The sequence below is a fragment of the Cydia amplana genome, chromosome Z (assembly GCF_948474715.1).
Source record: "Cydia amplana chromosome Z, ilCydAmpl1.1, whole genome shotgun sequence".
Classification (NCBI taxonomy): Eukaryota; Metazoa; Arthropoda; class Insecta; order Lepidoptera; family Tortricidae; genus Cydia; species Cydia amplana.
This window is the reverse complement of record NC_086096.1, coordinates 28,850,191-28,877,444: the sequence shown is the minus strand read 5'-3', so window position 1 is coordinate 28,877,444 and position 27,254 is coordinate 28,850,191. Positions and strand designations below refer to the sequence as shown.

Sequence of the window (27,254 nt, the reverse complement as noted above, 5' to 3'; positions counted from 1 at the left end):
ATTGGGCACGTAACTTTTTGAAGGCGAAACGGGCACCATCGCACGTTCGTGCTGTGACTGCTCATTGAGTTCTGCCGTCTGCTACACTCTCGTGGTTCACATTATTATTTTGTACTATAGGCACAATCACGATTTCTTTGAAGGGTGGCGGTTTAGACGACTTAACCTTTTGGGGTCGCAGAGCCCTATTCCTGTCATTATAGTTCGGAATTTCCTTGTACGTTTTTTCTTGTTGAGTTTGTGAGTTTAGCGAAGGGTCAGGAGACTTGCTGCACAGGTAGTTCGACTGGTTGATGCTTGCGATTATAGAAGACGGGCTCGGCGACGACAGTACCGCGTTAGGTCTCTGGACACTGTTTGGATTCAGGACATTACCTATGTGGAAAAGAAACACCATAAATTATTCGCATTTTAGACGTCAAATTAAGGCCCGCCCCGACCTTTGCGAGCGGATTGAGTGATGCTCGCCGCTTATGTCGAACGCCGTTGACACCGGAAGTAGTTTAGAAAGCATTTGATGCTTCGCGTGGTTTACAATCAAAACATATGTCATTAGAGCCCCAGGAGGGTTATCTGCCAATGATATCCTTCGAAATTTTCAAATACTACAAGAAGTAGTTTCACGAGCCATCAGCACGAAGCTAGCTTATCTTTATACTTCCTCGTTTCCTCATTCATGGCCGATGGTCGCGTCCACATGGGGTCGTCGTTTCATCAGGTTTACAACAGTTTTAAAGGTACACATTACAGGTCCCTTACCATGTGGTGAGTATTTGGCAAGCTGGGCGTAGACCTGCTTAATGCGCTCGATATTAATCTTGGAGGCTTTGGTGTGGTCCACCATGGGCAGCGGGTAGTCGCGGCCCACGACGCAGCTCGCGGCGATCTGCACGGCCTCGGGCGCCAGCCACGGCTCGTGGATGTACTGCGTAGGGATCTTCTTTAATGCTGGAATGTATTTTCTGAAACGGTTAAAATACCTATAAGTGTCGAGTTCATCGGTGTGGTTCTATCGTACGTACATATCTTAGTAGGTATAATACTGTGCATGTATTCACGGTTTGGAATAGATATCTAAGATACTAAAAATTTAGATTTATTTACTTACACGGACAAGACATCCTTCAGACTGAGCATAGTAGCGCTACCCCCTCTGCCACAAATATACGGTAGTTTTATTCCATTTTCGAGTCAAAGTGTCTTTGTGTGACGTCCGTGTCTTTGAACGGACCAATCACGGCACGGGACTCACTCACCTCGTCCCCCGCACCCCAGTATTTTTGGCAGCATCGGTTTCATGAAATAATTGCTCTAAACTCCGTCTAGAGGATTCTTAGTCTATGTTTACTTATGATCTAAACATAAGTATTAGGTAGTAGTGGCTTCACTGATAGTTTCGCTTCGCTTCGTCTATATTTGGTCGAGTGTTAGCGGAATCGCACGCGTCCATAGACTACGGTTACTGATTATACAGCTTGTATAAAAATATAAATAACTATGGTCTATTTTTTTTATTCGGTAGACTAAAATGACATTTCACATTATGATATGTTATTTTATGTTCATATTATGAAATGTCATTTTAGTCTACCGAATAAAAAAATGGACTACAATTTATCCTTAACAAAAGCTGACACAAGTGATTTGTTGTAAGTATCGTTATTAATATGTAGAATCGAGTAAAGGTATTAGCCGGTTATTCTTAAGGACAAATCGGATTAGGTACGCGTTTATTGGGCATGCTTGATACAATTATCTAATAACGTTACGTTTGAACGCTTCATACGAACATTCGGGCAATGATATGATTCTATTTAGAAATAGCAAGTAGGCAATAGTGTATTCCTAAATTCCTAAACAGTGTCAAAATCTTTTTATCATATTTCGTAAGAACTCAATAATAAACCGGCCAAAAGCATGTCGGGCCATGCTCAGTGTAGGGTTCCGTAGTTACACGTCCGTCACAATATGCTGCCTTGCACGGGGGCTATTAGTAATCAGAAAGTCAGAAACTACAGCCAGCAAAAGGGAGTACCTTCGCGGCGCGTTGTACGTTACTGTACTAAGGGAAGACTTTTAGGAATAAAACTCAAAAACGGCTTAACCGATCATGATTGCTAAAGAAGAGACGCTTAATAGATAGAGTTTCGTACACGCCTGTTGCTATCTCTATTGCACGAGCATAATTATATTGCTGTCCTGCCCATGATACCAGTTGTCAATGTCACTATGTTAGTTTGACAGCAATATGCGCGTGCAATAGAGATAGCAACAGGCGGGTGATTGTAAGTACGAAAATCGATCTCGAAAGCGTCTCGACGAAGAGACGGACATGGCGAAACTATAAGGGGTAGTTGAATACGGACCCCAAAAAAGAGAAAAAGATTTGTCATTCCACTGTCGTTTTTAGGGTTCCGTAGCCAAATGGCAAAAAACGGAACCCTTATGGATTCGTCATGTCTGTCTGTCCGTGTATGTCACAGCCATTTGTTTCCGAAGCTATAAGAACTATACTGTTGAAACTTGGTAAGTAGACTGTGAACCGCATTAAGATTTTCACACAAAAATAGAAAAAAAGAACAATAAATTTTGGGGGTTCCCCAGCCATACTTAGATCTGAAACTCAACATTTTTTTTCATCAAACCCATACATACGTGTGGGGTATCTATGGATAGGTTTTCAAAAATGATATTGAGGTTTCTAATATTTATAATTTTTTTCTAAACTGAATAGTTTGCGCGAGAGACACTTCCAAAGTGGTAAAATGTGTGTGTCCCCCCCCTGTAACTTCTAAAATAAGAGAATGATAAAACTAAAAAAATATATGATGCACATTACCATGCAAACTTCCACCGAAAATTGGTTTGAACGAGATCTAGTAAGTAGTTTTAATACGTCATAAATCCCCTAAATACGGAACCCCTCATGGGCGAGTCCGACTCGCCCTTGGCCGCTTTTTTATTCGAATGCTCGGCCCAACGAAAGATACCGACTGATTTCTCATTATGGAGAACGGCACATCAGTATCACTGGAGTCAGTGGCCGCGTTACCTGATAAAGTCTCCGTTGGGGTCTGACTTGCGGCCGAAGCGCACGGGGCAGTAGCAGTGGAAGAACTGCTGGAAGAAGGAGGAGCAGGACAGCCACATCCACATGCCGGCGTTCACCGACCAGTCCGCGTCCAGCAGCAGCTCGTCGAACACCTGCAAGCAAGCGACTCTGCTCTATTAGTGTAATGCCGGAACCACACTTCGCTATGCGTTATTTGTTATGCGACTACGCTGTATTCGCTCAAATATTTGTTATGTGAGCGAACAACAAACACGGCATCCACACTTCGTGCCGGTGTGCCAAACTTGGTGCCGGTGTGCCAAACATATGTGGTGCGTTTTGACTTTGAACAGCGTAAGCGAGTGAATGAGTGAACGAAGTGAGGGCAGTTCTTTGAAGTGTGTCGAAAACCGACAGGTGGACGGATAGGCGTATTTGCTATTCGGGCTTATGCGTTATGCGGGCAAATATAGCAAATATAGACGAATGAACCCTCCACACTTCGTCGTATGCGGCCGAATAACGCGCATAACAAATAACGCATAGCGAAGTGTGGTTCCGGCATGAGGCCTGAGTGGACGCTCGAGTTTGGCGTGCAGCGGGGCGGGGCGTGCGGCGTGCATGTTAAACAAATACAAACGTATAGGAGCGGCCTTAGTGCACGCTGCTCAAATCACTTGTGAGCCCGACGCACGGAAGAAAGAATGAGCGCGCCGCGCTCTAAGGGGAAACGGCGTGTGCCTGGATTAGTATGGGAACCTATGTCGCCAACACGCTGTCACAAAAATTGGCCATATTTTCTTATTTCGAAAGGGATTATGAGCCCTCACCCATCACAATAATTTGAACCTTACAGTAAAGAAAATTATGTCGAAATTGCACTACGATTTTTATTTATTGTAAATAGTCATTTATGCTCTATCCCTTTTACACTTGCATGGCTTTTCCAAGAGTGAATGCGATAGGATAAAATATACGACTATGACGTTGACACATGCGATAGGGATGTGAATGATTTGGTGTGATATCGATAAACACTTATTAATAATTAGTGTAAGTACACGTAAACTACTCAGTTTTTATACATATGTATACTATATTTTCTGGCGAAGATTAGGCTAGGTACCTACTTACTTTTTAATAAAAAAATGCTCGTATCGAAAGTAATCAAGCCACCAACTACGAATATAACTGTAAGCAAGTATATAATAAAAACTTAATCCTTAGCCACAGGGCGGACACGCCATACATCAAAAATGATTTGCGTTTATATGTGTGCGCGGCACGTCTGTACACGCGTCAATGTGCATGTGTGGGTAAGTCACTTTACTGAGAGGACACCAGAAGTCCGCCAGATTCATGTTGCGGCCAGTCGCGGGGCGAGGTAATGCGAGTCGGGGCGGGGCGGTGCGTGGCCGTTCTGTATGATAATTCTATTACTTATACTGTGCCTTAGCACACCCCATAGAAAATTTGAATTTCGCGCCTTTTTTTACTGACAAGATTTGCTTGACCAGCTATATGAACAATATTTTTTGCACTTAGACGGAGTGTGATAACACACTAATGCGGATACGAATGCTGCTCTGATGTACGAGCGAGATAGCGCTATGCACGTTTTTACCGGAGCATGGTGCGTACTCGCATCCAATGTGAAGACCGCTTTAAGATTTGTGCAAGAGTGTGGAACGGGCTTTAATAGGGCAAATACCCGGCAGTAAAATTATGTGACAGCTTAAAACTGACACCTTACCTACTCGTATTTGATAGATAATATTGACAAATATGCATCCTGGGTAGTTACTAGTTGGGTACTTACAATACTATAAGAAAAACTTTAAATCAAATGGTCCATTGAATAGCAATAAATAAGTAAGAACATATTTTGTACATAATATAGAATGTGCATAAGCGACGACTTTTTGATATGATCATCTAGAGGAAAAACAAAAATAAATTACTAAGAACATGTATGAACTGGTATGAACATAAACAAAACGAACTGTGTATTTATACAAACATCGACATCGATAACATTTTTGATATGGTCCTCGCACTGTGGCCGAATAGCGCACCCGTACATGACTTTTATGCTAAGTAGATATCAACCTTATCTCATTTACATAAATTTGATGTTTGTACTAAACAATCGAAAAATCCTTGCGGAAACCGAAAATGTAAAAAATATTGAATTATTACATGAAATAATACTTACCGATGATATGAAATGCCTCCATGTCTAATATTTTTTGTCCCGCTAGTGTTTTTACACTCCAAAATGGAGCAGCACGGTATATTTGTAATTATTTGTAATTTTAACTGGAATCGTTTTCACATCTGACATCTCATAAGCGCCATACTGAACTGACACACGACTGACGTGAAAGTGAGTTTAGCTAAACTTAATGCTGCCACACGCTATACACGTACGTTTCGCTTCTATTACTTTTTTGTTTTGTGGCCCGACGCTACGCTGCACGCTCCGCCCAACGCCCCGCTCCGAGTGAACAGGAGCTAGTGCCATAATAAGCTCATTATAGTCTTTTTTAAACGCGATTGGTAGGTTGACATTTGTTTTTTTTTTCATTCCAGGGCATTGACGTTTCAGACCAATCCTTTTTTAAGAAAAATTACTTGTATATCCCAATAGGACAAAAATACATATAATCTTTGTACCTATATAGCTTGGAATATCTCATTATAATAGACACACATCACCGTAATAAAAATGACTTGTCGGTACCTACATTACAAGGCATTACCTACATTAATCTTAAGTTCTAATTCTATTTTTGTTTCTTTCAACCGTTGCTCTGTTATTGTACTTAGTGAACCAGTAAGGAAGAGCGGTGTCTCTTGACACAGGTATCTTGTATGCTTAAAAAGAGACACCAACCTGCATATTGTTAAGCTACTATGTTACTGAATAAATCATTTTTATTATTATTTATTTATTTAAGGAGCGGAGGGTAAGATATTGAGAATGTACGTTCGTGCCAAGGGAGGTGGCTAAATGTTTTGATAGCAATTGGCATCTACACTAATGTATGGGATAGTCTTGCCTTCATGCCCTCCTCCCACGAGATCCAGAGGTCCCCCCTCGTGAGGAAGCAGGCGACGGCGTGCCGCGCCAGGTGGTGGATCCAGCCCTCGTCGCGCAACTGTATCATGATCGCATCGATCCAAGGGTATCCAGTTTGTCCCTGCAATATACACAGATTATATTAAACTTCTAAGCCTTAGAATCTAAGGTGTATGTCACTTCCACTATACCAGCACATGTTTACTATTCGATTAACTTTTTAAGATTGTCACTTCATGTTGGCCAATGATTTATAACTCAAGATAGGTTATAGGCGTTCCAAAATTGAAGCGCTTACCTTGTGACAAGTTGGACAAGTTGCCTTTAGTCACGGCTGGACAAGCGAGAAATGTGCACGTGCTAACGAGCTCCCACACACCGAAAGAGAAAGAGACGACCTTATGTTTAACAACGAGTGTGACAAAGATGGATGGAATGAGAAAATGAATCCTAAATAACAGATTTTTTCGTAGGCACAGAAATAAATATGGAAGTATTTTTTGTGCTCCTCAAGTATGAGTATAACCTATCTATGGTTATATAATATCATTGATGTTGGCTACATCCCTTACAATTTATTTTGGACATTATTTAGTCTAGGAGGTATTGCTTGATGCATATCTTATATCGATATAATTTTTCTTTCATTATTAATTATATCGTATCATAATGCACTGAGTTTATTGCTCATAAGCGACATTATGTTATGACATTCATCATGATGAATAATAAATGTAGGTACAAGTACAACTTACTGTCAAATAAAAATAATCTCACAGTAAATACGACACATAGTTATTAAAAATATGTCCAAACTACAATAATATCTGGGAATTTCTCCAAAGCAGCCGACATAACAATTCTAAAAATAGCAGATGTCTAAAACAGTCCACAAAAGAAAACGGCAATATAAAAAATATTGGTATAAAATGTATTTACATTAGCCCACTTCGCTAGGGCATCTTGGTTTTTCTCCCAGGGTATTTGTACACATATAGGGTTTCCTTCCATTCGATCAAAATTGGGGTTTCGTGTCGCCGCACAATAAAAGAATTCTCTCCACAGAATTTGCCCGTGGAGGGACAATGGCGGCCGCACTTGTTTGATTCTTTTATATAATTCTGTCAGTTGGTAATAAAAGAGCCTTGTTGATAAACATCCAAATCTGAAACGACATGGTTACTTAAGTAAGTTAACGCAATACCTACTCGCTACTATTTAGATTGGTTACAATTGATTAAATGGTTATGGTTCGTTTTACCTAAAATGCTAGTCAAATGCCCTTTGGGAGAAGATAGGGCCTTCTTAATGGTGTTGCGAAGTTGCGTAAAACCGTTCGGTGAGATTTCAACAGAATCATCATTCAAACACGGCCATTAAAAACTTAAATTATCTAGAATATTAACGTACGTAGCTTTTAACACATCATGTATTTTCCCAACAATAGCTATTGTTAATTAATGACGGTTATGATGCAAATATGGTAATAATAGTACATTACGATACAAGTGCGAAAAGTAGGAAATTCGGATCGAGTGGCGATACATTTCAAATCGACGCCGATTTACCAATCACCTATTCGCACGTGTATCGGTAACGTTTTACAGTACGTAATGGCCCATTAAATGTTTATTACCAGACATTAAATATAAAACTCTTCGCATTTAATCATCATTCATTTAAATTTCATATCAATCGACAGCCAAGTTCTGCTTTAGTAATTAACTAGCGACCCGCCCCGACTTCGCAGGGGTTAACAAATTATACATAAACCTTCCTCTTGAATCACTCTATCTATTAAAAAAACCGCATCAAAATCCGTTGCGTAGTTTTAAAGATCTAAACATACAGACAGACAGCGGGAAGCGACTTTTTGTTTTATACTCTATGTAGTGATAGTACAAAGTCGACGATACATTTTTACCTACTTATATTTTTCGCCTTATTACAAACTAAAGGAGTAATGTGCAAAAGAGTAAACATATGTTTGACGTCGACTGTACGACCAGAAAAGTAATATGTACCTCAAATAGGGTGACAAGCCGGTCTGGCTTGCTAGCAAGGACTGGGGCGTCATCTTTGGTCTCCCGAATGAAGCGACCCACGCTTTCCGTTCTAAATGTCTTTCTAGTCTCGCTAAGGCCTCGCTCTCTCCGCCGACCCACACCGGCGGTTTTAGACCCTCTGTTTCAAAACCTGTAAGTTTAAGGTACGTTAGTTAAATCTTAAGACAATTTATAATAATAATTCAGCCTTTATACGTCCCACTGCTGGGCACAGGCCTCCTCTCACGCGCGAGAGGGCTCGGGCTATAGTCCCCACGCTAGCCCAATGCGGATTGGGGACTTCACATACACCTTTGAATTTCTTCGCAGATGTATGCAGGTTTCCTCACGATGTTTTCCTTCACCGAAAAGCTAGTGGTAAATATCAAATGATATTTCGTACATAAGTTCCGAAAAACTCATTGGTACGAGCCAGGATTTGAACCCGCGACCTCCGGGTTGAAAGTCGGACAAGACAATTTATACAAATCTTTAATACATATTAACTTTTACTAGGAGATTATTTTCGAAATTACCTCGTCGCTGCCACTGTCGGCTATAAACGAGAGCGGGTGCCTATACAGTTTAAAATGAACCTTCATGTGTTGCCAAAGAAGTTTACTAATATGTAGTGTAATAGAAAATATGCTATTCCACATTCGTTCCAAATATGTATTTTTAAATACTTTATTTAAAAGCTTTTAATTACTTTTTGTGAAAATATTTTAATTTGCGTTATTTTAAGTAGAGACACTCTAGATTTATTTCGGTTTATATTTTTAAATGGTCGTGTAGCTTTAAGCTTTGATAGCCAACTGATATTTTTATTTCATGAAAATAATATCGCTATATGAAAAAAAATCTTGTTTAAAGTTTAAAGAGACACCAACTAGAACATTGTAAAACTGTTTGGTTTAAGTACTGAATAAAATATATTTTATTTTATTTATTTTTTTAAACGCCAATTGAACACTTGTGTTTGCTATAGGACGTCACTCTGTTCGTCTCTGTCCATACAGATAATAAAACTACTATTACATTTTTTATTTCTTATGGTAAAATTTATATGTATAAATAACATACTTTCATAATTTAATTTTGATAGATGAAACTCGCCTATTGTTGTGTACTTAAGTACCTGCAGATTTGTACAAATATGTGAATACTTTCATAAGTTTCATAAACATTTAGGCGCCTTCTCTCGTGAACCAGTACATAGATAAATACATACTACTTATAATTCTGAAACCGGAAACAGAAAAGGCAGGAAACAGATATACATGTCAATTAGACAAAATAAATATCCTTGGACTGCAGTTTAAAGACTATGTTAAGCTAAAGTGGCCATTATAAAATAAATATATAATTAAGTAGAAGTTGCGTCAGCGGCGTAAGCTTTCTTTCTACAAAATGTAGTCTATGTTCTTCCAAACGTAACTAATAAACAATAAATGGGGCATTATCTATGAAAAGGGACCTTATTGTCGATGGCGCTTACGCCGCACAGCGTCGCGCGGTATTGTATTTATATCGGAGCATCGTTAATAATAATCGACAATAAGGTCCCTTTCCATAGATAACGTCACAAATTGCTAGTCGGTCCCTATCAATAGGCTACCTAGTTCCTCGAGTGTGGGCACGCCGAAGCGTTCGTCGTGGTCGTCCGCGACGGGCGTGACGGTCCCGTTGAAGAGCTGAGGCGTTATGGTCGCCTCGGCGGCGGGCGGCGGCGGCATGCTCGCTATGAGCGCTTGAAACTGGTGGTATGTCAACGGCGCCTTACCACCGTTCCTTTCAATAATCCTGAAATCGTATAATCATATGATCGGTTTTCCTACGATAGCGGTGCCGTCATATAGCGGCCGTCACCATACTAAGTAATACGGCTAAATATGGATGTCCTAGTATTTGCATGGAGACGACCGCTATCCTAGAAAACCAGAGCATAGGGCAATCGGAAGATTGTTTACGCGGGGCCTATTCTTTTCATTTCACCTAATTTATTTACTCACCTGTCTAGGGATTTGTTTTAGTTAATAATCTGTGAGTCGAAATAATCCACTTTCTAGATTCCGATTGGACTAAAAATTACTTTCACATATTATTATGTACCTATGGTACCATCAATCAGGCTGAATAATCTAATGGAGACCAAAAGTAGCAATAGAAATTCTATAATAAATTAGCCAATATATGTACGAGGGGCGTTCAAAATATTCTCGGTATTGATATCTTACGACCTCTTCTAAAATTTCTTTCGTTACTGGCCGCTAAGGTTTATTCATTGACATTAAAAAAAAGTATAATTCGAACCGAGATAGTCTTTTGTTTTTCTGCAATTGCTGAACAAACATGAACATCCTGTGCGAATTGACAATGTTAACTAAATTAGAACATCGATGCGTGATAAAATTCTTGACAAAACAGGGTAAAAATCAAAAAACCATAAAAGAGGAAATGGATTGTGTTTACCGTGAGTCTGCTCCTTCTTTATCTACCATTCAAAAGTGGTCAAGCGAGTTTAAACGCGGAAGGGAGAGTATTGAAGATGACCCTAGACCTGGCCGGCCTGTAGTAGCTACTTCACAAGAAAGTATTGATAAAGTGGAAAAACTTATATTGGAAGATGGTCGAGTGAAGGTAAAATCTATAGCACAAGTAACCAATCTCTCTATTGGTACCGTACATGATATTATACATGACCATCTTAATATGTCAAAAGTAAGTGCAAGATGGGTTCCGCGAATGCTGACTCGGCTTCAAAAAAACATGCGTGTAGCTTGTTGTTCCGATTTTATTGACCTGTGCGGTGAAAATCCTGATGAGGTGCTGCAAAGAATAGTTACTGGAGATGAAACCTGGGTTCATCATTATGACCCAGAGAGTAAACAAGAGTCCATGCAGTGGCACATTAAGGGTTCAGCTCATCCCAAGAAGTTCAAGGTCATCCCTTCAGCTGGCAAGGTCATGGCCACGATATTTTGGGATTGTGAAGGAGTATTACTAATCGATTATAAAGAAAAAGGTGTAAATATCACAGGACAGTACTACGCTAACATTCTACGTCAATTAAAGGATGTAATTAAAGAAAAGAGGCGAGGAAAGTTAACCAAAGGTATTCTGCTTCTGCATGACAACGCCCCCGTCCATACTGCTCAATTGCCAAGGCAGCTATTGTTGAATGTGGGTTTAAAACTGTTACTCACCCACCGTATAGTCCGGACTTAGCCCCCAGCGACTTCTTTTTGCTCCCCAATCTTAAAAAGGATCTGCGTGGAAATAAATTTTCTGACGATGAAGCATTGAAGGCGGCAGTGGAGGAGCATTTTTACACGAAAGATAAAAAATATTTTTACGAGGGATTAAAAAAAATAATTGATCGATCTTTTAAGTGTATGAACATAGGGGGGAGTATATTGAAAAATAAAAATATCAAACTTTTCGTACTTGTTTGTTTTCATTCTCATACCGAGAATATTTTGAACACCCCTCGTACCTAGAAGCTTGTACGAAAAATGTATCCATATATGGTTAGGTTATAGTCATTTTCTTAGATTAGCATTAAACAGGTATAAACTAGTTAACGTACTTGTCCAATTTGAATAAGGTGTGCGAGACACGCGACATGACGGTGATGCCGACCTCGCGGCACTTGGACATGATGTTGTGGTCGCGCACGCGGCCGTAGGGCTCCGGGTCCTCCTCGAAGGTCAGCACGGTGGTGCCCCACTCGCGGAACAGCTTGGGCAGCGCGTCCGCCGGCTGCCCGCGCACCACGAACAGCCGCGAGTTCAGTTTCTTCAAGCTGCTGTCCAAGTCGCCCAGGCATTGTAAGAGGAACCTGACAAACAATAACAGGTCTGAATAAAAACGCATAATTCAATAATGCATACATACAACATTTCCATCTTCAACACTTAGATGGTTGGCAGTCCACAACTGTGCGTTTCTCCAGAAACTTCTCGCCTCGCACAATTAAACTGTGGAATGAACTGTCGCCTGCTGTATTTCCCGGACTCCGGGCCGATACGATCTTCAAAAAAAGAGCGTACCTACTCCCATCTTAAAGGCCGGCACCGCACTTACAACCCCTCTGGTATTGAGGGTGTCCATGGGCGACGGTAAGGTAATCACTCGCCATCAGGCGATACATCTGCTCGTTTGCCTCCTATATCATAAAAAACCACTGACTTCTCATAGCGCTGGTGGGCTAGCGGTAAGAACGTGCGACTTGCAATCCGGAGGTCGCGGGTTCAAACCCCGGCTCGTACCAATGAGTTTTTCGGAGCTTATGTACGAAATATAATTTGATATTTACCAGTCGCTTTTCGGTGAAGGAAAACATCGTGAGGAAACCGGACGAATCCCAATAATATATGATATTTATGTTAAAGTTAAGGCATGCCACGTAAATAAAAGTACTTTGTTTTATAAAACGTATAAGATTTATATCATAACTAACATTCATAACGCTGATATAGGTATCTCATGAAACGCACATACACTAATGTCAGTTTCCTACAGACCCAGTTAATAAGTTTCTAAATTCATTGGTTTGCTCTAATTCTGAATACGTACCTGGTCTACGAGTAAACACGGAATAATCACATTTGCGGGTCAATATTTCAATTAGCATGCTCGCGCTGCTTAGCTCATAACATAAATTAGGTATTTTTGTATTTTATGATCATTACCTCCATTTATTAATTCCAACGTTGAACGAGCTAGCGAACCAGGGGTCTATGATGAAGACGCATCGCAGCGTGACGGCGCCATTGAGGCCCTCGCGCAGCGCTGGGTTGTCGTGCAGCCGCAGCCCCTTGCGGAACCAGTGCACCGTGTGCTTGCCGGGGCGCTGCTCCGCCATGCGGGCGGGCGCGGGCGGCGCGCCCCTCACTGTCGCGCTCGACGACATCCGGGACTCATACTCCGGTTAACCTGCATTCATTTCATAACAACTTGGAAAAGGTCTATGGGCCCAACAAACTGCGGTTATCACACTAATGCAGCTACACATGCCGCTTCGGTGTATGAGCGAGACAGCGCTATTTACAAATATAGCAATGACTCGCTCGTACACCGGATCGTGTGGATCCGTTATTCCGCATACATTATGAAGACCGACTTAAATCTAAATCATTCGTGGTCATTACACGAAGTATCGTAAAATCGCCAAAAAGATACTGCGTGTACGCACAAATTCTTTTTTGGGGCATAGACTAAGGACTTGTCTTGACAACTATAAGGTAGGGTTTTAAAGGTGTGTGCACGACCCTTTAAATGACAAATAAAAGTACGGGAGTAGAAAAAAGTATTATTTTTGTTGACGCGTAGAAAAAGTATTGTATACAATAGTGATATAACCAAGGTTTTCAATTTCGTACCTTACTGAAAAGCTCTCCAATAAATCACGATTGTATAAATAAAATACTATTAATAACGTCTCTCTTCCCCGAATGTTACGCAAAAGGTTATTATTGTATATTTCAAAACAATTTGTCAACGTCTTTGTTAGGGGTTATTTTTAGGAAAGAACATGTACTATCTATATATATATATATATATAAATGCAAGTGTCCTGACTGACTGACTGACTGACTGACTGACTGACTGACTGATTCATCAACGCAGAGCCGAAACTACAAAAGCTAGAAAGTTGAAATTTGCACACTAGGTTGAATTTATAAAGTGTACAAGAGATAAGAAGCGATTTTGAAAAATTCAACCCCTAAGGGGGTTAAAAAGGGGATGAAAGGTTGTATGGGGTGCAAGTTTTATTTTAAGCTAGGAATTTGAAACTTTGTAAAAATGTACTATATTAAAAAACAAGAAAACTAATTTCTGCGTTTTCGAAAATTCATCCCCCAAGGTGGTGAAAAAGGGGTTGAAAGTTTGTATGGAGATCAAATATTTTTGTTAGTGTTGGACTTGAAACTTTGTATATGGGGATATTATTACAAGACGGGAAAAGTAATTTCAGCGTTTTTAAAAATTCATCCCCTAACAGGGTTAAAAAGGGGTTGAAAGTTTGAATCCATTACAAATGCTTTGAAACTTCTTAGAAAGGCATAATAGCCGATAACAAAAAAAAGTAATTGCGACGTTTTAGGTAATTCAACCCCTAAGGGGGTAAAAAAGGGGATGAAACTTTGTCCTGGGGTGCAAATTTTATTTTAAGCTAGGACATTGAAACTTCGTAAAAAGGTATTAAATTAAAAAACAAGAAAACTAATTTCAGCGTTTTTAAAAATTCATCCCCCAAGGTGGTAAAAAAGGGGTTGAAAATTTGTACGGAGATCAAATAATTTTGAGAGTGCGGGACTTGAATCTTTGTATTTGGGGATATTATTAAAATACAGGAAAAGTAATTTCAGCGTTTTGTAAAATTCATCCCCTAACAGGGTTAAACAGGGGTTGAAAGTTTGAATCCATTACAAATGCTTTGAAACTTCTTAGAAAGGCATAATAGCCGATTACAAAAAAAAGTAATTGCAACGTTTTTAGAAATTCAACCCCTAAGGGGGTTAAAAAGGGGATGAAAGTTCGTCATAGGGTGCAAATTTTATTTTAAGCTAGGAACTTGAAACTTTGCAAAAAGGTATTAAATTAAGATACAAGAAAACAAATTTCAGCGTTTTTAAAAATTCATCCCCCAAGGTGGTAAAACATGGGGTTGAAAATTTGTACGGATATCAAATATTTTTGAGAGTACGGGACTAGAATCTTTGTATTTGATGATATTATTAGAAGACAGGACAAGTTATTTCAGTGTTTTGTAAAATTAATCCCCTAACAGGGTTAAAAAGGGGTTGAAAGTTTGTATGGAGTTCAAATTTTATTTTAAGCTAGGAACTTGAAACTTCGTAAAAATATATGTTATTGAAATACAAGAAAACTAATTTCAGCGTTTTTGAATATTCATCCCCTAAAGTGGTGAAAAAGGGGTTGAAAGTTTGTAAGGATATCAAACATTTTTTCGAACGCAGGACTTGAATCTTTGTATTTGGGGATATTATTAAAATACAGGAAAAGTAATTTCAGCGTTTTGTAAAATTCATCCCCTAACAGGGTTAAACAGGGGTTGAAAGTTTGAATCCATTACAAATGCTTTGAAACTTCTTAGAAAGGCATAATAGCCGATTACAAAAAAAGTAATTGCAACGTTTTTGGAAATTCAACCCCTAAGGGGGTTAAAAAGGGGATGAAAGTTAGTCTTAGGGTGCAAATTTTATTTTAAGCTAGGAACTTGAAACTTTGCAAAAAGGTATTAAATTAAGATACAAGAAAACAAATTTCAGCGTTTTTAAAAATTCATCCCCCAAGGTGGTAAAACATGGGATTGAAAATTTGTACGGATATCAAATATTTTTGAGAGTGCGGGACTTGAATCTTTGTATTTGGGGATATTATTAGAAGACAGGAAAAGTTATTTCAGCGTTTTGTAAAATTCATCCCCTAACAGGGTTAAAAAGGGGTTGAAAATTTGTATGGAGCTCAAATTTTATTTTAAGCGAGGAACTTGAAACTTCGTAAAAATATATGTTATTAAAATACAAGAAAACTCATTTCAGCGTTTTTGAATATTCATCCCCTAAAGTGGTGAAAAAGGGGTTGAAAGTTTGTATGGATATCAAACATTTTTTCGAACGCGGGACTTGAATCTTTGTATTTCGGGATATTATTAAAATACAGGAAAAGTAATTTCAGCGTTTTGTAAAATTCATCCCCTAACAGGGTTAAACAGGGGTTGAAAGTTTGAATCCATTACAAATGCTTTGAAACTTTTTAGAAAGGCATAATAGCCGATTACAAAAAAAGTAATTGCAACGTTTTTGGAAATTCAACCCCTAAGGGGGTTAAAAAGGGGATGAAAGTGCGTCTTAGGGTGCAAATTTTATTTAAAGCTAGGAACTTGAAACTTCGTAAATAGGTAGTTATTTAGTAGGTTTTATTAAAAAGAGGACATGAAAATCTAAGGGGGTTTAGAGGGATTACATCGAGGACAATTTTATTCAGTTAGGGGCTTGAAACTTCGTAGGTTGTGAAAGAAAAGTCTCATGCGTTGTATAATATTAATAATTAAGAAATGATTAACCGTCCTACCGCAATCTCTTGCTGCATAATGTTCTAAGCTAATGTAGAATATATAACAACCAATATACAAATCCACGCGTACGAAGTCGCGGGCAACAGCTAGTTTTCTTATTATTTCTTATAGAGGCGATTATATTTTTCCCTGTAATATTTATAACAAATTGTAATATTTAAAATGTTCACGATTTTTCATTGGTAAACTTCGGAGATAAAGAGGGAATGGTATTTTTAGGGTTCCGTACCCAAAGGGTAAAAAACGGGACCCTATTACTAAAAGACTTCGCTGTCCGTCCATCCGTCCGTCACCAGGCTGTATCTCATGAACCGCGATAGCTAGACAGTTGAAATTTTCACAAATGATGTATCTCTGTCGCCGCTATAACAACAAATTGTTGATAATATAGGATCACAAGTTAGCAAGCGATGTAAACCGTCTCTTAAATAATGTACTGTTTCTCGAATAGCTTTACCTGTCATCTTCAATGTGACAGATAGAGTCAGACCAAAAAAAGTCAGCAGCAGATTTGATAGCCCACGCAGTGCAAGTGTTATTTTAAACGTCAAACTTCTATGAAATTATGACGTATAGATAACACTTGCACTGCGTGGGTTATCAAATCCGCTGCAGACTTTTATTGGTCCGACTCTATATTATCCGCTCTCTTTGATTCTGGACACCCGACGGTTAGCATCGTTTATCGTTTCTCTAGATATAATTGCTCTAGATATAATAATAATATATTTGCTGATGACATTAAACTGTTCCTAAAAATAAGTAATTCCGCTGATTGTAACAATTTACAAAATGACATACAGAGAATAGTTAACTGGAGCAATAAAAATAAATTGTATTTCAATTTGTCCAAGTGCAGCGTGATGACATGCAGTAGGGCGATCACTCCTCTGCATTATGATTATAACGTAGGGGGGCAACTGGCTACGCGAGTATCATCCGTCCGAGACCTAGGAGTACTCGTTGAACCGGACTTGTCCTTCAGGACTCATGTTATAGGCATATGTAAGAAAGCCTACAGAAACTTAGGGTTCATATTGCGTCAAACCAAGAATTTCCATAACACCACAGCAGTAAAGGCTCTATACAACGCCCTAGTTAGGAGTAGATTGGAAAGTGGCGCACTTATATGGAATCCATACGAAAGTAAATATATTACGCTAATTGAAAAAATACAGAATAAATTTCTTAGGCACCTTTACCTCAAGAGCTATGGGGTATATCCATTTTACCCGTTGACGTACCCAACATTTTTTGTCCTTGGAATGGTTGGGTACATCAAGTTAGAGGTGAGAAGAAATTTAGCACTGGCCACATATGTTTTTAAAGTATTAAGGGGGATAATACACAACCCGGAAGTACTGGGTTCGCTGGGACTGTTGGTGCCTCGAGGGCCTCGACGGCGTGCGCCACGCCTGTTGGAGCGCCCGACTGCGCGCACTAATTTACTTGCCAAAGCGCCCATTGTCAGGGCAATAGTAATATTGAACGAAGTCTCCGCCAAAATAGATATATTTAACTGCACTCTGAGTGAATTCACAAAGATAACAAGCCGGCAATTATGTTATCTGCCAAATATTTAGTTATAGTCTGTTTTTCACTGTAATATTTTTAAGTGTGTTAATTTTTTGTCTTTATGTAATACATATCACGTATTGGATTACTCTGTAAAGTGGTATTGTATAGTTGATTATAAAATAAATAAAATAAAAAATAAAAAAAAATAATCCAAAGTATCCATTACATAAAAAAACAACTGATCTTGCAACATCTAAATTCGTGTTTAACATTCATTTTCTTTCTCATCCTGGAGTCGCCACGGCTGCGAGTGTGCATTTCTGCCAAGACAAATACTAAAAATAAAATAAAATAAATATTTAAGTGAGGCTCCCATACAACAAACACGATTTTTTTGCTTTATTTTTTGTTGATGGTGCGGAACCCTCCGTGCGCGAGTCCGACTCGCACTTGGCCGGTTTTTTTTTTACATTTTCCTTATTGTTTTGAAATGTACAATTTGAGCTCTTTCAAACGATACCCCACTTGCCCTAGTAACTAGACTTTGAAATCCCTCCTCCCCCCTTCATATGGGGCATTTATCATATTAAAATATCTGGGAGACCGAGCTTTGCTAATTGCAATTGCTTTGATAAGACCTAGCTAGATCGATTTTTTGCGATTTCATCGAAATCATTAGAGCCGTTTCTGAGATCGCCGAAATATATAAATAAATAAATAAACAAACAATAATTGCTCGTTTAAAGGCGAATATCTGGGAGACCGAGCTTTGCTCGGAAAACATATAAAATCTCAAAAATTAGCGTTTTCCCAGAGATAAGACCTAGCTATATACAGGAGAGGAGGTTTGGAGGAGGCAGGGGAGGTTTTGGGATTATACTGAGCAAATTTTACTATGGGACCAACCCCGAAATCGCGAAAAAAAATTTTACCCTTGCATAGAAAATGGAGCACAGCCAAAATGTATGAAAGCCAGATTTTTTTTTCGCGATTTCGGGGTTGGTACCATAGTAAAAACCTCCCTGGAAACGGGAATGCAGTTTTTGGACGTCAAGGTTTGGACCACCCTGTATATCGATTTTTCGCCCCCGAAAACCCCCATATACCAAATTTCATCGAAATCGTTAGAGCCGTCTCCGAGATTCCCGAAATATATATGTATATATCTATATACATATAATAACGGTGAAGAGGGTCGAAAGTCTGTACATGGAAGATATTCGAAAAAAGTTGGTTGGGGATACTTAGAATCGATAACAGAACACGTTCCAACAGTTTTTAGATTTTTTGTCTGTTTGTCTGTTTATCTGTTTATTTGACCGCGCATCACGTGAAAACGGCTGAACGAATTTTGATGCAACTTTACTAATCTGTCAAGAAAATCCCTGACCCTATTTTAGGCTAGAAAAATTCAACCCCTAAAAGGGGGGGGTGGCCACTACACTCAATTAAGTTATGTTTGCACCTGAATCTTATGGCGCTAACTTAAGAAAGTGGTGCAAACTTTTTTTTTGTGTTTTACTTTGTAAAAAAAACAAAATTTTTCTTAGTCAATGTCAAACGTCTTTGCAAATACATATTAAATCACATTTATAGACGGTTCTATCGCGAGTCTATTGACAATAATTAACATTATGTGAAGTGCGTGGTTTGAAAATATGATGTCTACCCCAAACTTTTTCATTCACTTTTCGTCGGGTAGTTGCACAAATCTCTGTTTTGACATTTTGTTGGGACATCAGTTAGCCACGACCACGACCAGTGAAACCTGTGTCGAAACGTCAGTAAATAGAGGTAATAAAATAAATTTCGAGATATGCCCGTCTATAAATGTGAGTTAATATGTGTTCAAAACGCGAAAGTTTTTAAATATTGTATGTCTTTGTAAATGTCAAACAATTTGGGATTGCATTTTAAACGCGTTACCATACCTTTCCGAAAAAAAAACTAATTTTTCGCGAAATTCTCGCAACGTATTGAGGTTACAAGGTAGCACGGTCTCAGGAATCTGAGGAAGAATCGGAGACATTCACGCAGTGCGAAGAACGGTTGACCGCTCAGCGGATTCGCACGACAGACGCGCTCGACAGTAAGTACTGTGGTGCATCAGCTGGAAAGAGTCGTACGTCTATACTTATCTACACATGCGCGGATATTGGCGGAAATCGAAAGTGAACAGGCAGTATATACCTAAATCCATTAACACTGTCTTGGGTGAAGGCAACGTCACAACAGACCCTCTGGAGTTCCTAAACTCATTGAGTGCTTCAGGACTCCCAGCACACACATTAACCTACATTAATACTATTGTTCTGTGTTTAAGCACTGACAGCCTGGACCCTTCGGGCCTTCCGCCCTTCGCGGAGCTCGGCCTTCGGCCTTCGCACTTAGACACTTAATATCTGGGTGACCGAGCTTCGCTCGGAAAACATATAAAAACTCGAATATGCGCGTTTTCCCAGAGATAAGACCTAGCTAGATCGATTTTTCGCCACCGAAAACCCCCATATAGCAAATTTCATCGAAATCGTTAGAGCCGTTTCCGAGATCCCCGAAATATATATATATATATATATATATATATATATAAATAAACAAGAATTGCTTGTTTAAATTAGACACTTATACTATTGTTCTGTGATTAAGCACTGACATCCAGGACGCTTCGGGCCTTCGGCCCTACGCGGAACAAAATTTCACGTAAACCACTGCGGCTATATCCCTGACATAGCCTCTCTAATTTTTTCTATCAAAAAAAAACGCGCTCGCTACGCTCGCATTTTTAATACGATTTTAAAGGTTAAGCCTAATTTGATAACGTGACATTCTGGGCACCCTACCGAGCGACTACTACTACGACTTAAGCACTGACATCCTGGACGCTTCGGGCCTTAGGCCCTACGCGGAGCTCGGCCTTCGGCCTTCGCATTTAGACACTGATACCATTGTTCTGTGATTAAGCACTGACATCCTGGACGCTTCGGGTCTTCGACCCTACACGAAGCTCGGCCATCGGCCTTCGTATTTAGACATTTATACTATTGTTCTGTGCTTAAGCACTAACAGCCTGGACGCTTCGGGCCTTCGGCCCTACATGGAGCTCGGCCTTCGGCCCTACATGGAGCTCGGCCTTCGGCCCTACATGGAGCTCGGCCTTCGGCTTTCGCATTATTTAGATATCCACACCAACGTTTCACGTAAACCATTGCGGCTGTGTCCCTGACATAGCAGCTCTCAATTTTTTTTCCATCAAAAAAATTTCGCGCTGGCTACGCTCGCGTTTTTAATACGATTTTAAGGGTTAAGCCCTACTTTAATAAAGATGGCATTCTGGGCACCCTACCAAGCGACTACGACTTAGGCCAATTTTTTTTTAATTTAAGTGTTATTTAATAAATATCACTTAAATTAAAAACTTATAATTAAACATTTTTTTACACTGTTAAAAGTAATCCCTGGTACATACATATATGTAGATATTTAGTTGTGCATACATAAACATAACAGTAATTAAAGTGTAAATACTCGGCCAAAAGTTTTTGATATCTATAATATTCTCTTTTCCTCTAATCTTACTTCTAACTAATATAATATTAGACCTAAATTCGAAAGTTTGTTACGAAGTATGGATTTCTATGTGTATAATTCTTAATTTTTCATGCTCAGAATGATTTGACTGGAGGACAGAATTGGATGATATTTGCCATGGACATGATTTGGATAGGTACAGTCAAGACCGTAAAAATACAAAAGTAGTACTGTATTGTCCGTTATACACCTACTACTCTGTGTCGTTTAAATCACGTCTAATATTGGAATAAGGGCGAAAAAAACTATTGGTTTTTGAGTGTAGTTTTGTTTAGTGGTACCGTAAAACGGGGTGAATAGACACGATTTTCAACTTCAAGGACGATTTTCACCAAGAATCCAAATGATAAAAGTAATAATTTTGACATCATGATTTGAGTCTTGCTTAGTTCTTCAATTCAGTATACTTATTTTTAATTTCCACCCGCTTATTTTAGAGAAAATCAAGAAAAACTACCCGATTTCGACATATCGTAAAACGGGGTCGATAGACACGTCATATGGGGTGATTAGAAAAAACAGTCAGGGCTGTCACAAAGTTCAAATAGGTTTTTATTACGATAAAAGTAAATAAATAAACTGACTTTCAGTAAATCACTTAAGAGAATTGTATGTAAAAAAATAAACTTAGCTTACACTAGAAGCGTATTCTTTAAGTATCTACCTATTATTTAAGGAGCAGTGATAAAGATTCATATCATAATATATAAAATCAAAATGAATAGGTATGATAAAATATCATAAAAGTGTTCAAACTCAAAACTCATATTAAATACCAAAATATATGAAACATTACTCAATTTTATACTTTATAGTATTGTACAATTTAAAAAAATGAAGAAAATACATTTTGACAACCCTAGCATAAATATTTCCATTCACCCACATTCGTTACTCTTCACCCCTCAGTCGTGTCTTTTCACCCCATATGACGTGTCTGTTGACCCCATATGGCGTGTCTCCTCACCCTGTTGTCGTGTCTATTCACCCCGTTGGGAAGTAAAAACGGTTATGAATTATGATTTGTTTTTTGCACATTTATCTTTAATTAATAAGGAAAATCGGCGTTATCTTTCATTATTTAAATACTAGAAGAACTGGTTTACTTAATACACTATACTATAAATAACACAATAACTAACCTGTATTTCACTGCTATATCAAAGTTCAGACAGGCAATATATTTTACTTTCACAAGGCCTCACTTCAAACTAAAATATTTATTACTTGTGATCAACTTCATGCTTGATTCGTGTTACCAGATTAAAGATTGAATATTCTTCTATAATTGTACCTCAAAAGAATTGGCAATAGTAGTCTAGTTTTTAAAATATAACAATGTAAAGGAAAGTTACGAAATTTTCTCTATTCACCCCGCGATTTCTGGTGACCCCGTTTTAGGGTACCTACCTAATTGTAAAATATTTTATCTGGACTTCAGTCCGCTAATCGTATCCATCTGTCATTTTACTTCAAGTTCCGCCTCCAGGGGAGAGAAAGAGAAATTAGGGATGAATTAGCTTACTGACACAGACCGAATTCCACGCGGGCGGAGCCGCGGGCACAGCTAGTAAATAAATATGCAAGAATTGCTCGTTTAAAGGTATTAGATAGATAGATATAGATAAGATAAAAATAAATAACTATTCGAAATTTCAAATCGATAGCCAAGTATTTACTAAATACCTATTTCTAGAGATATTTAGCGATGTGACAGACAGACGGACGGACGGACAGAGTGTCAGCATAAAGGATTTCTTTTGTGTCTTTTTGGTAGTTACGGAACCCTAAAAAGTTGTTTGTGCAAGTTCTCCGCGGAACAGAACTCGAGAATAGTCGCGGGCTCTGGTAACGCCGCAAACTTTTATTTAGTTAACATTTGAATAGCTTCCCTCGTTACAGCGAGGCTCACGGCTCACGCTCATTCTCCTCGTGACCACGCAGGCTCGCCGCAGGCGTTTCCTCTCCAAGGTTGCCACCCCTGCTCACTTCGCAAGCCGAGGATCAACGCCACTCTTATTAATGATTATTAAAGATCCTACGAGCTACGGTTTCAGGCTGGCTATTTTAGTACAGACAAGCAAAAGTGATTTTTGGAGGTCGGTCACCCACAGTAATTTCGACGTTACGGCAAACTACGCGTAGTAACAATAAATACAACAATAAACACCGGAGTCTGTGCGGAAAGAGAAGAATCGTAGAATGTATTGGGTCCCATACATTTCACGACTCTTCTCTTTCCGCACAGACTCTACAATTGAAGAAGAAAAACATAAACATTTGACCTAGTCGTCAGATGGATGAATTTGACATGGTTCATTTTTAATTGAACAATAATAGCACGGAAATCCTATTAATAAAATAGGACTTTATTGCCGCATTAGTCTAGAACTCTAGATGGTAGAGTAGATGACCGGGACCGGATTGAGTCTCAGAAGTAGGTAATGTAGGTGGACCTGGGTTCGAATCTTGTTAAAGCATTTATTTGTGTGGTGAGGATCACGTGTAAGTATATTATGTTTCCTGTTTTCCTGTTTAAGTATTTATTTATCTTTTACATGTAATAAATACAGTGGATTCTTTTAGTGGGCAGACTGCAGACGTAGTACCCATAAAAAAACCTAACCCACTTCTAGATGACCTAGATCATATTTGGCATGATAGGGCTGCCATCCGTCCGGGTTTCCCCATATTTGTCCTAGTTTGGAGGCCGTCCGGGGAGGTTTTTAAAAAAGTATCCGGGGGAAACCCGGTCACTTTTTATGGGGCCCACTGATTACCAGTCCGCCGGATGGTATCGGCCTGACAGTTATTCGGAACTGTCAACTTTTTGTTCTAACTGACAGGCCGATACCGTCCGGCGGACAAGTGCGAGTCGGACTCGCGCACAGAGGGTTCCGCACCATTAACAAAAAATAGAGCAATAAAATCATGTTTGTTGTATGGGAGCCCCCCTTAAATATTTATTTTATTTTATTTTTAGTATTTGTTGTTATAGCGGCAACAGAGATACATCATTTGTGAAAATTTCAACTGTCTAGCTATCGCGGTTCATAAGATACAGCCTGGTGACAGACGGACGGACGGACGGACGGACAGACAGAATAGGGTCCCGTTTTTTACCCTTTGGGTACGGAACCCTAAAACGATTGTTTTTTTAATAATATTATCTTCGGACACGTCCGGGGAAAAAATGAGATTTACGCCAAATGTCCGGGTTTTTTAAGTCTGTGTCCGTGTTCGGCGAATTTAGAGATGGCAGCCCTAGGCATGAAGGAAGACTATTAGGCGTATACAAAGTAAAAAACGGAAAACTGAAAATTTTTGATGATTGACCGAGCGTTAGCGACAGCCCCTTTTCAGCTTGAGCAAAACTGCTTTCGTATGTCCGAATGCAGGATGTTCTCATCTGGAGACCTCATTTCTCTACTCGGCCGATTCTCTAAATTGAGAGCAGGTTTGATAGATATCATTTTTTATTGTTTCGTTTTTTGGAGGATGTTCGAAATAACATTAAGGATAACGCCAGTAGGCTCTATAGTTGAGAGTTCGCTGTGATATTGGCTCGATGGAGGGTGACCACTAGGGATCGTAATAGTTATTTACGATACAAGTGCGGAAAAGAGGAAATTCGAAACGAGTGGCGATTAAATTAAAACACGACCGAAGGGAGTGTTTTAAACAATGATATTATATAACCATAGATAGGTTATACTCATACTTGAGGAGCACATAAAATACTTCCATATTTATTTCTCTGACTACGAAGAAATCTGTTATTTTTGATTAATTTTCTCATTCCATCCATCTTTGTCACATTCGTTGTTAAACATAAGATTGTTTCTTGCTCTTTCGGTGTGCGGGAGCTCGTTAGGTCGTGCACATTTCTCGTTTGTCCAGCCGCGACTAAAGGCAACTTGTCCAATTTGTCACAAGTTAAGCGCTTCAATTTTGGAACGCCTATAACCTATCTTAAGTTATAAATAATAATAATAATAAATTGAGCCTATATACGTCCCACTGCTGGGCACAGGCCTCCTCTCATGCGCGAGAGGGCTCGGGCTATAGTCCCCACGCTAGCCCAATGCAGATTGGGGACTTCACATACACCTTTGAATTTCTTCGCAGATGTATGCAGGTTTCCTCACGATGTTTTTCTTCACCGAAAAGCTAGTGGTAAATATCAAATGATATTTCGTACATAAGTTCCGAATAACTCATTGGTACGAGCCAGGATTTGAACCTGCGACCTCCGGATTGAAAGTCGGACGTCATATCCACTCGGCCACCACCGCTTGAGTTATAAAACATTAGTTTTAAATCGACACGAGTTGCAAATTACCTATTCGCACGTGTATCATATAGTTCTCTTTTTTTGTAACATGGGAAAATAAAGTGATTTTGCAAGTTATGATGATTCTTATCTTATACCTTTACAAGCAATTCTTGTATATTTATATATTTCGGGGATCTCGAAATCAGCTTTAACGATTTCGATGAAATTTGCTATATGGGGGTTTTCAGGGGCGAAAAATCGATTTAGCTAAGTCTTATCTCTGGGAAAACGCGCATTTTTGAGTTTTCATATGTATTTCGAGCAAAGCAGTAGTAGTAATATCAGTCTCCCAGATATTAATAGAAATTTCTGTACAAAAAGTAATGATGTCCCAACAAAAATATAAATATGAAATGAGAGCCAAGTTCAATACTCCGGACCGCTGACCTATTTTATTTTTTTGCTTATTTATATACTCAATTAATTATTTTAAAAACCGGACCCTTGAAGAAACTAATTGGTGACCCCTGGATACAAAATAAAAACCAAAACACCATGCACGTCTTAAAAGCGTCCTTTTATTATATTGAATTAAGGACGATTTGTAAATTAAATGCATAAAAGAATGTTAATAAAAACACTTTTGCCTCTGTCATACAACACACTGCATAGTTGCATACAAACAAGAGAAACAAATCAAATTGATAAACAAAAACATGAACGTGAATTTCTACCTATTATACCCATTATTATACCTATGTATAATAATGGGTATAATAGGTAGAAATTCACGTTCATGTTTTTGTTTATCACATATTCTAATCTAATACACATAAAATCTTAAAACTGTTACTTACCCTATTTAATATCGGAAATTATCCCTGGTCATAGAAAAAAACTGCAAAACAGTGCACAAATTCCTATAAAACTAGGTGCTTTATCATGGCTGCATTGGTGTTTTGGTATTCAGATAACTAAATACACAAAAGACAAACTTTTAAATTGAATTCGCGAGTAACGTACAAAAATAAACTTATGAATCGTATTGTTTCCTAGGAAGGTAAACCGATTTTTTATTTATTTTAAACGTTTCTAGAAATATCGACAGGACTAACACCAGAAATTAATAAATTACGTCAAGCGCGGAACCGAGTAAACACAGCGTAATCCAACCGCGTAATGAGTCGACCGCGGCGAGGGCTATTATTTCGTTTAGGCTGTCACATGTATAGGCCAAGAGCTGACATCAATATATTCAATATAAAAAATACTAGATTCATGTATAAAAAGTATTTTTATTGAAGCTTCATTATGCAGTAATTGCAAAAGTATACTTAGTCGAGCAGATCTTGTCAGTAGTAAAAGGCGGCAAATTTGAAAAATGTAGGAGCGAAGGGATATCATCCCATAGAAAATTTGAATTTCGCGCCTTTTTTACTGACAAGATTTGCTTGACCAGCTATACAATTCATTTTAATATATACTTGGTCAACCAGATCTTGACAGTAGAAAAAGGCGGCAAATTTGAAAAATGTAGGCGCGAAGGGATATCGTCCCATAGAAAATTTGAATTTCGCGCCTTTTTT

At 38.8% G+C, this 27,254-nt stretch overlaps 1 protein-coding gene across 1 annotated transcript; it reads right to left on the bottom strand.

Moving 5' to 3' along the window:
* Positions 1–26,655, bottom strand: LOC134661497 (cryptochrome-1-like). The gene is made up of 10 exons (XM_063517607.1): positions 26,526–26,655; positions 12,874–13,117; positions 11,769–12,020; positions 9,798–9,982; positions 8,159–8,330; positions 7,074–7,299; positions 6,115–6,255; positions 3,053–3,204; positions 760–962; positions 1–375 (listed from the first exon to the last, which is right to left on the bottom strand). The coding sequence occupies exons 2-10, from the start codon at positions 13,092–13,094 to the stop codon at positions 62–64; spliced, it is 1,866 nt and encodes a 621-aa protein (XP_063373677.1). The 5' UTR covers positions 13,095–13,117; positions 26,526–26,655; the 3' UTR covers positions 1–61.
* Between the last annotated feature and the right edge of the window lie 599 nt (positions 26,656–27,254).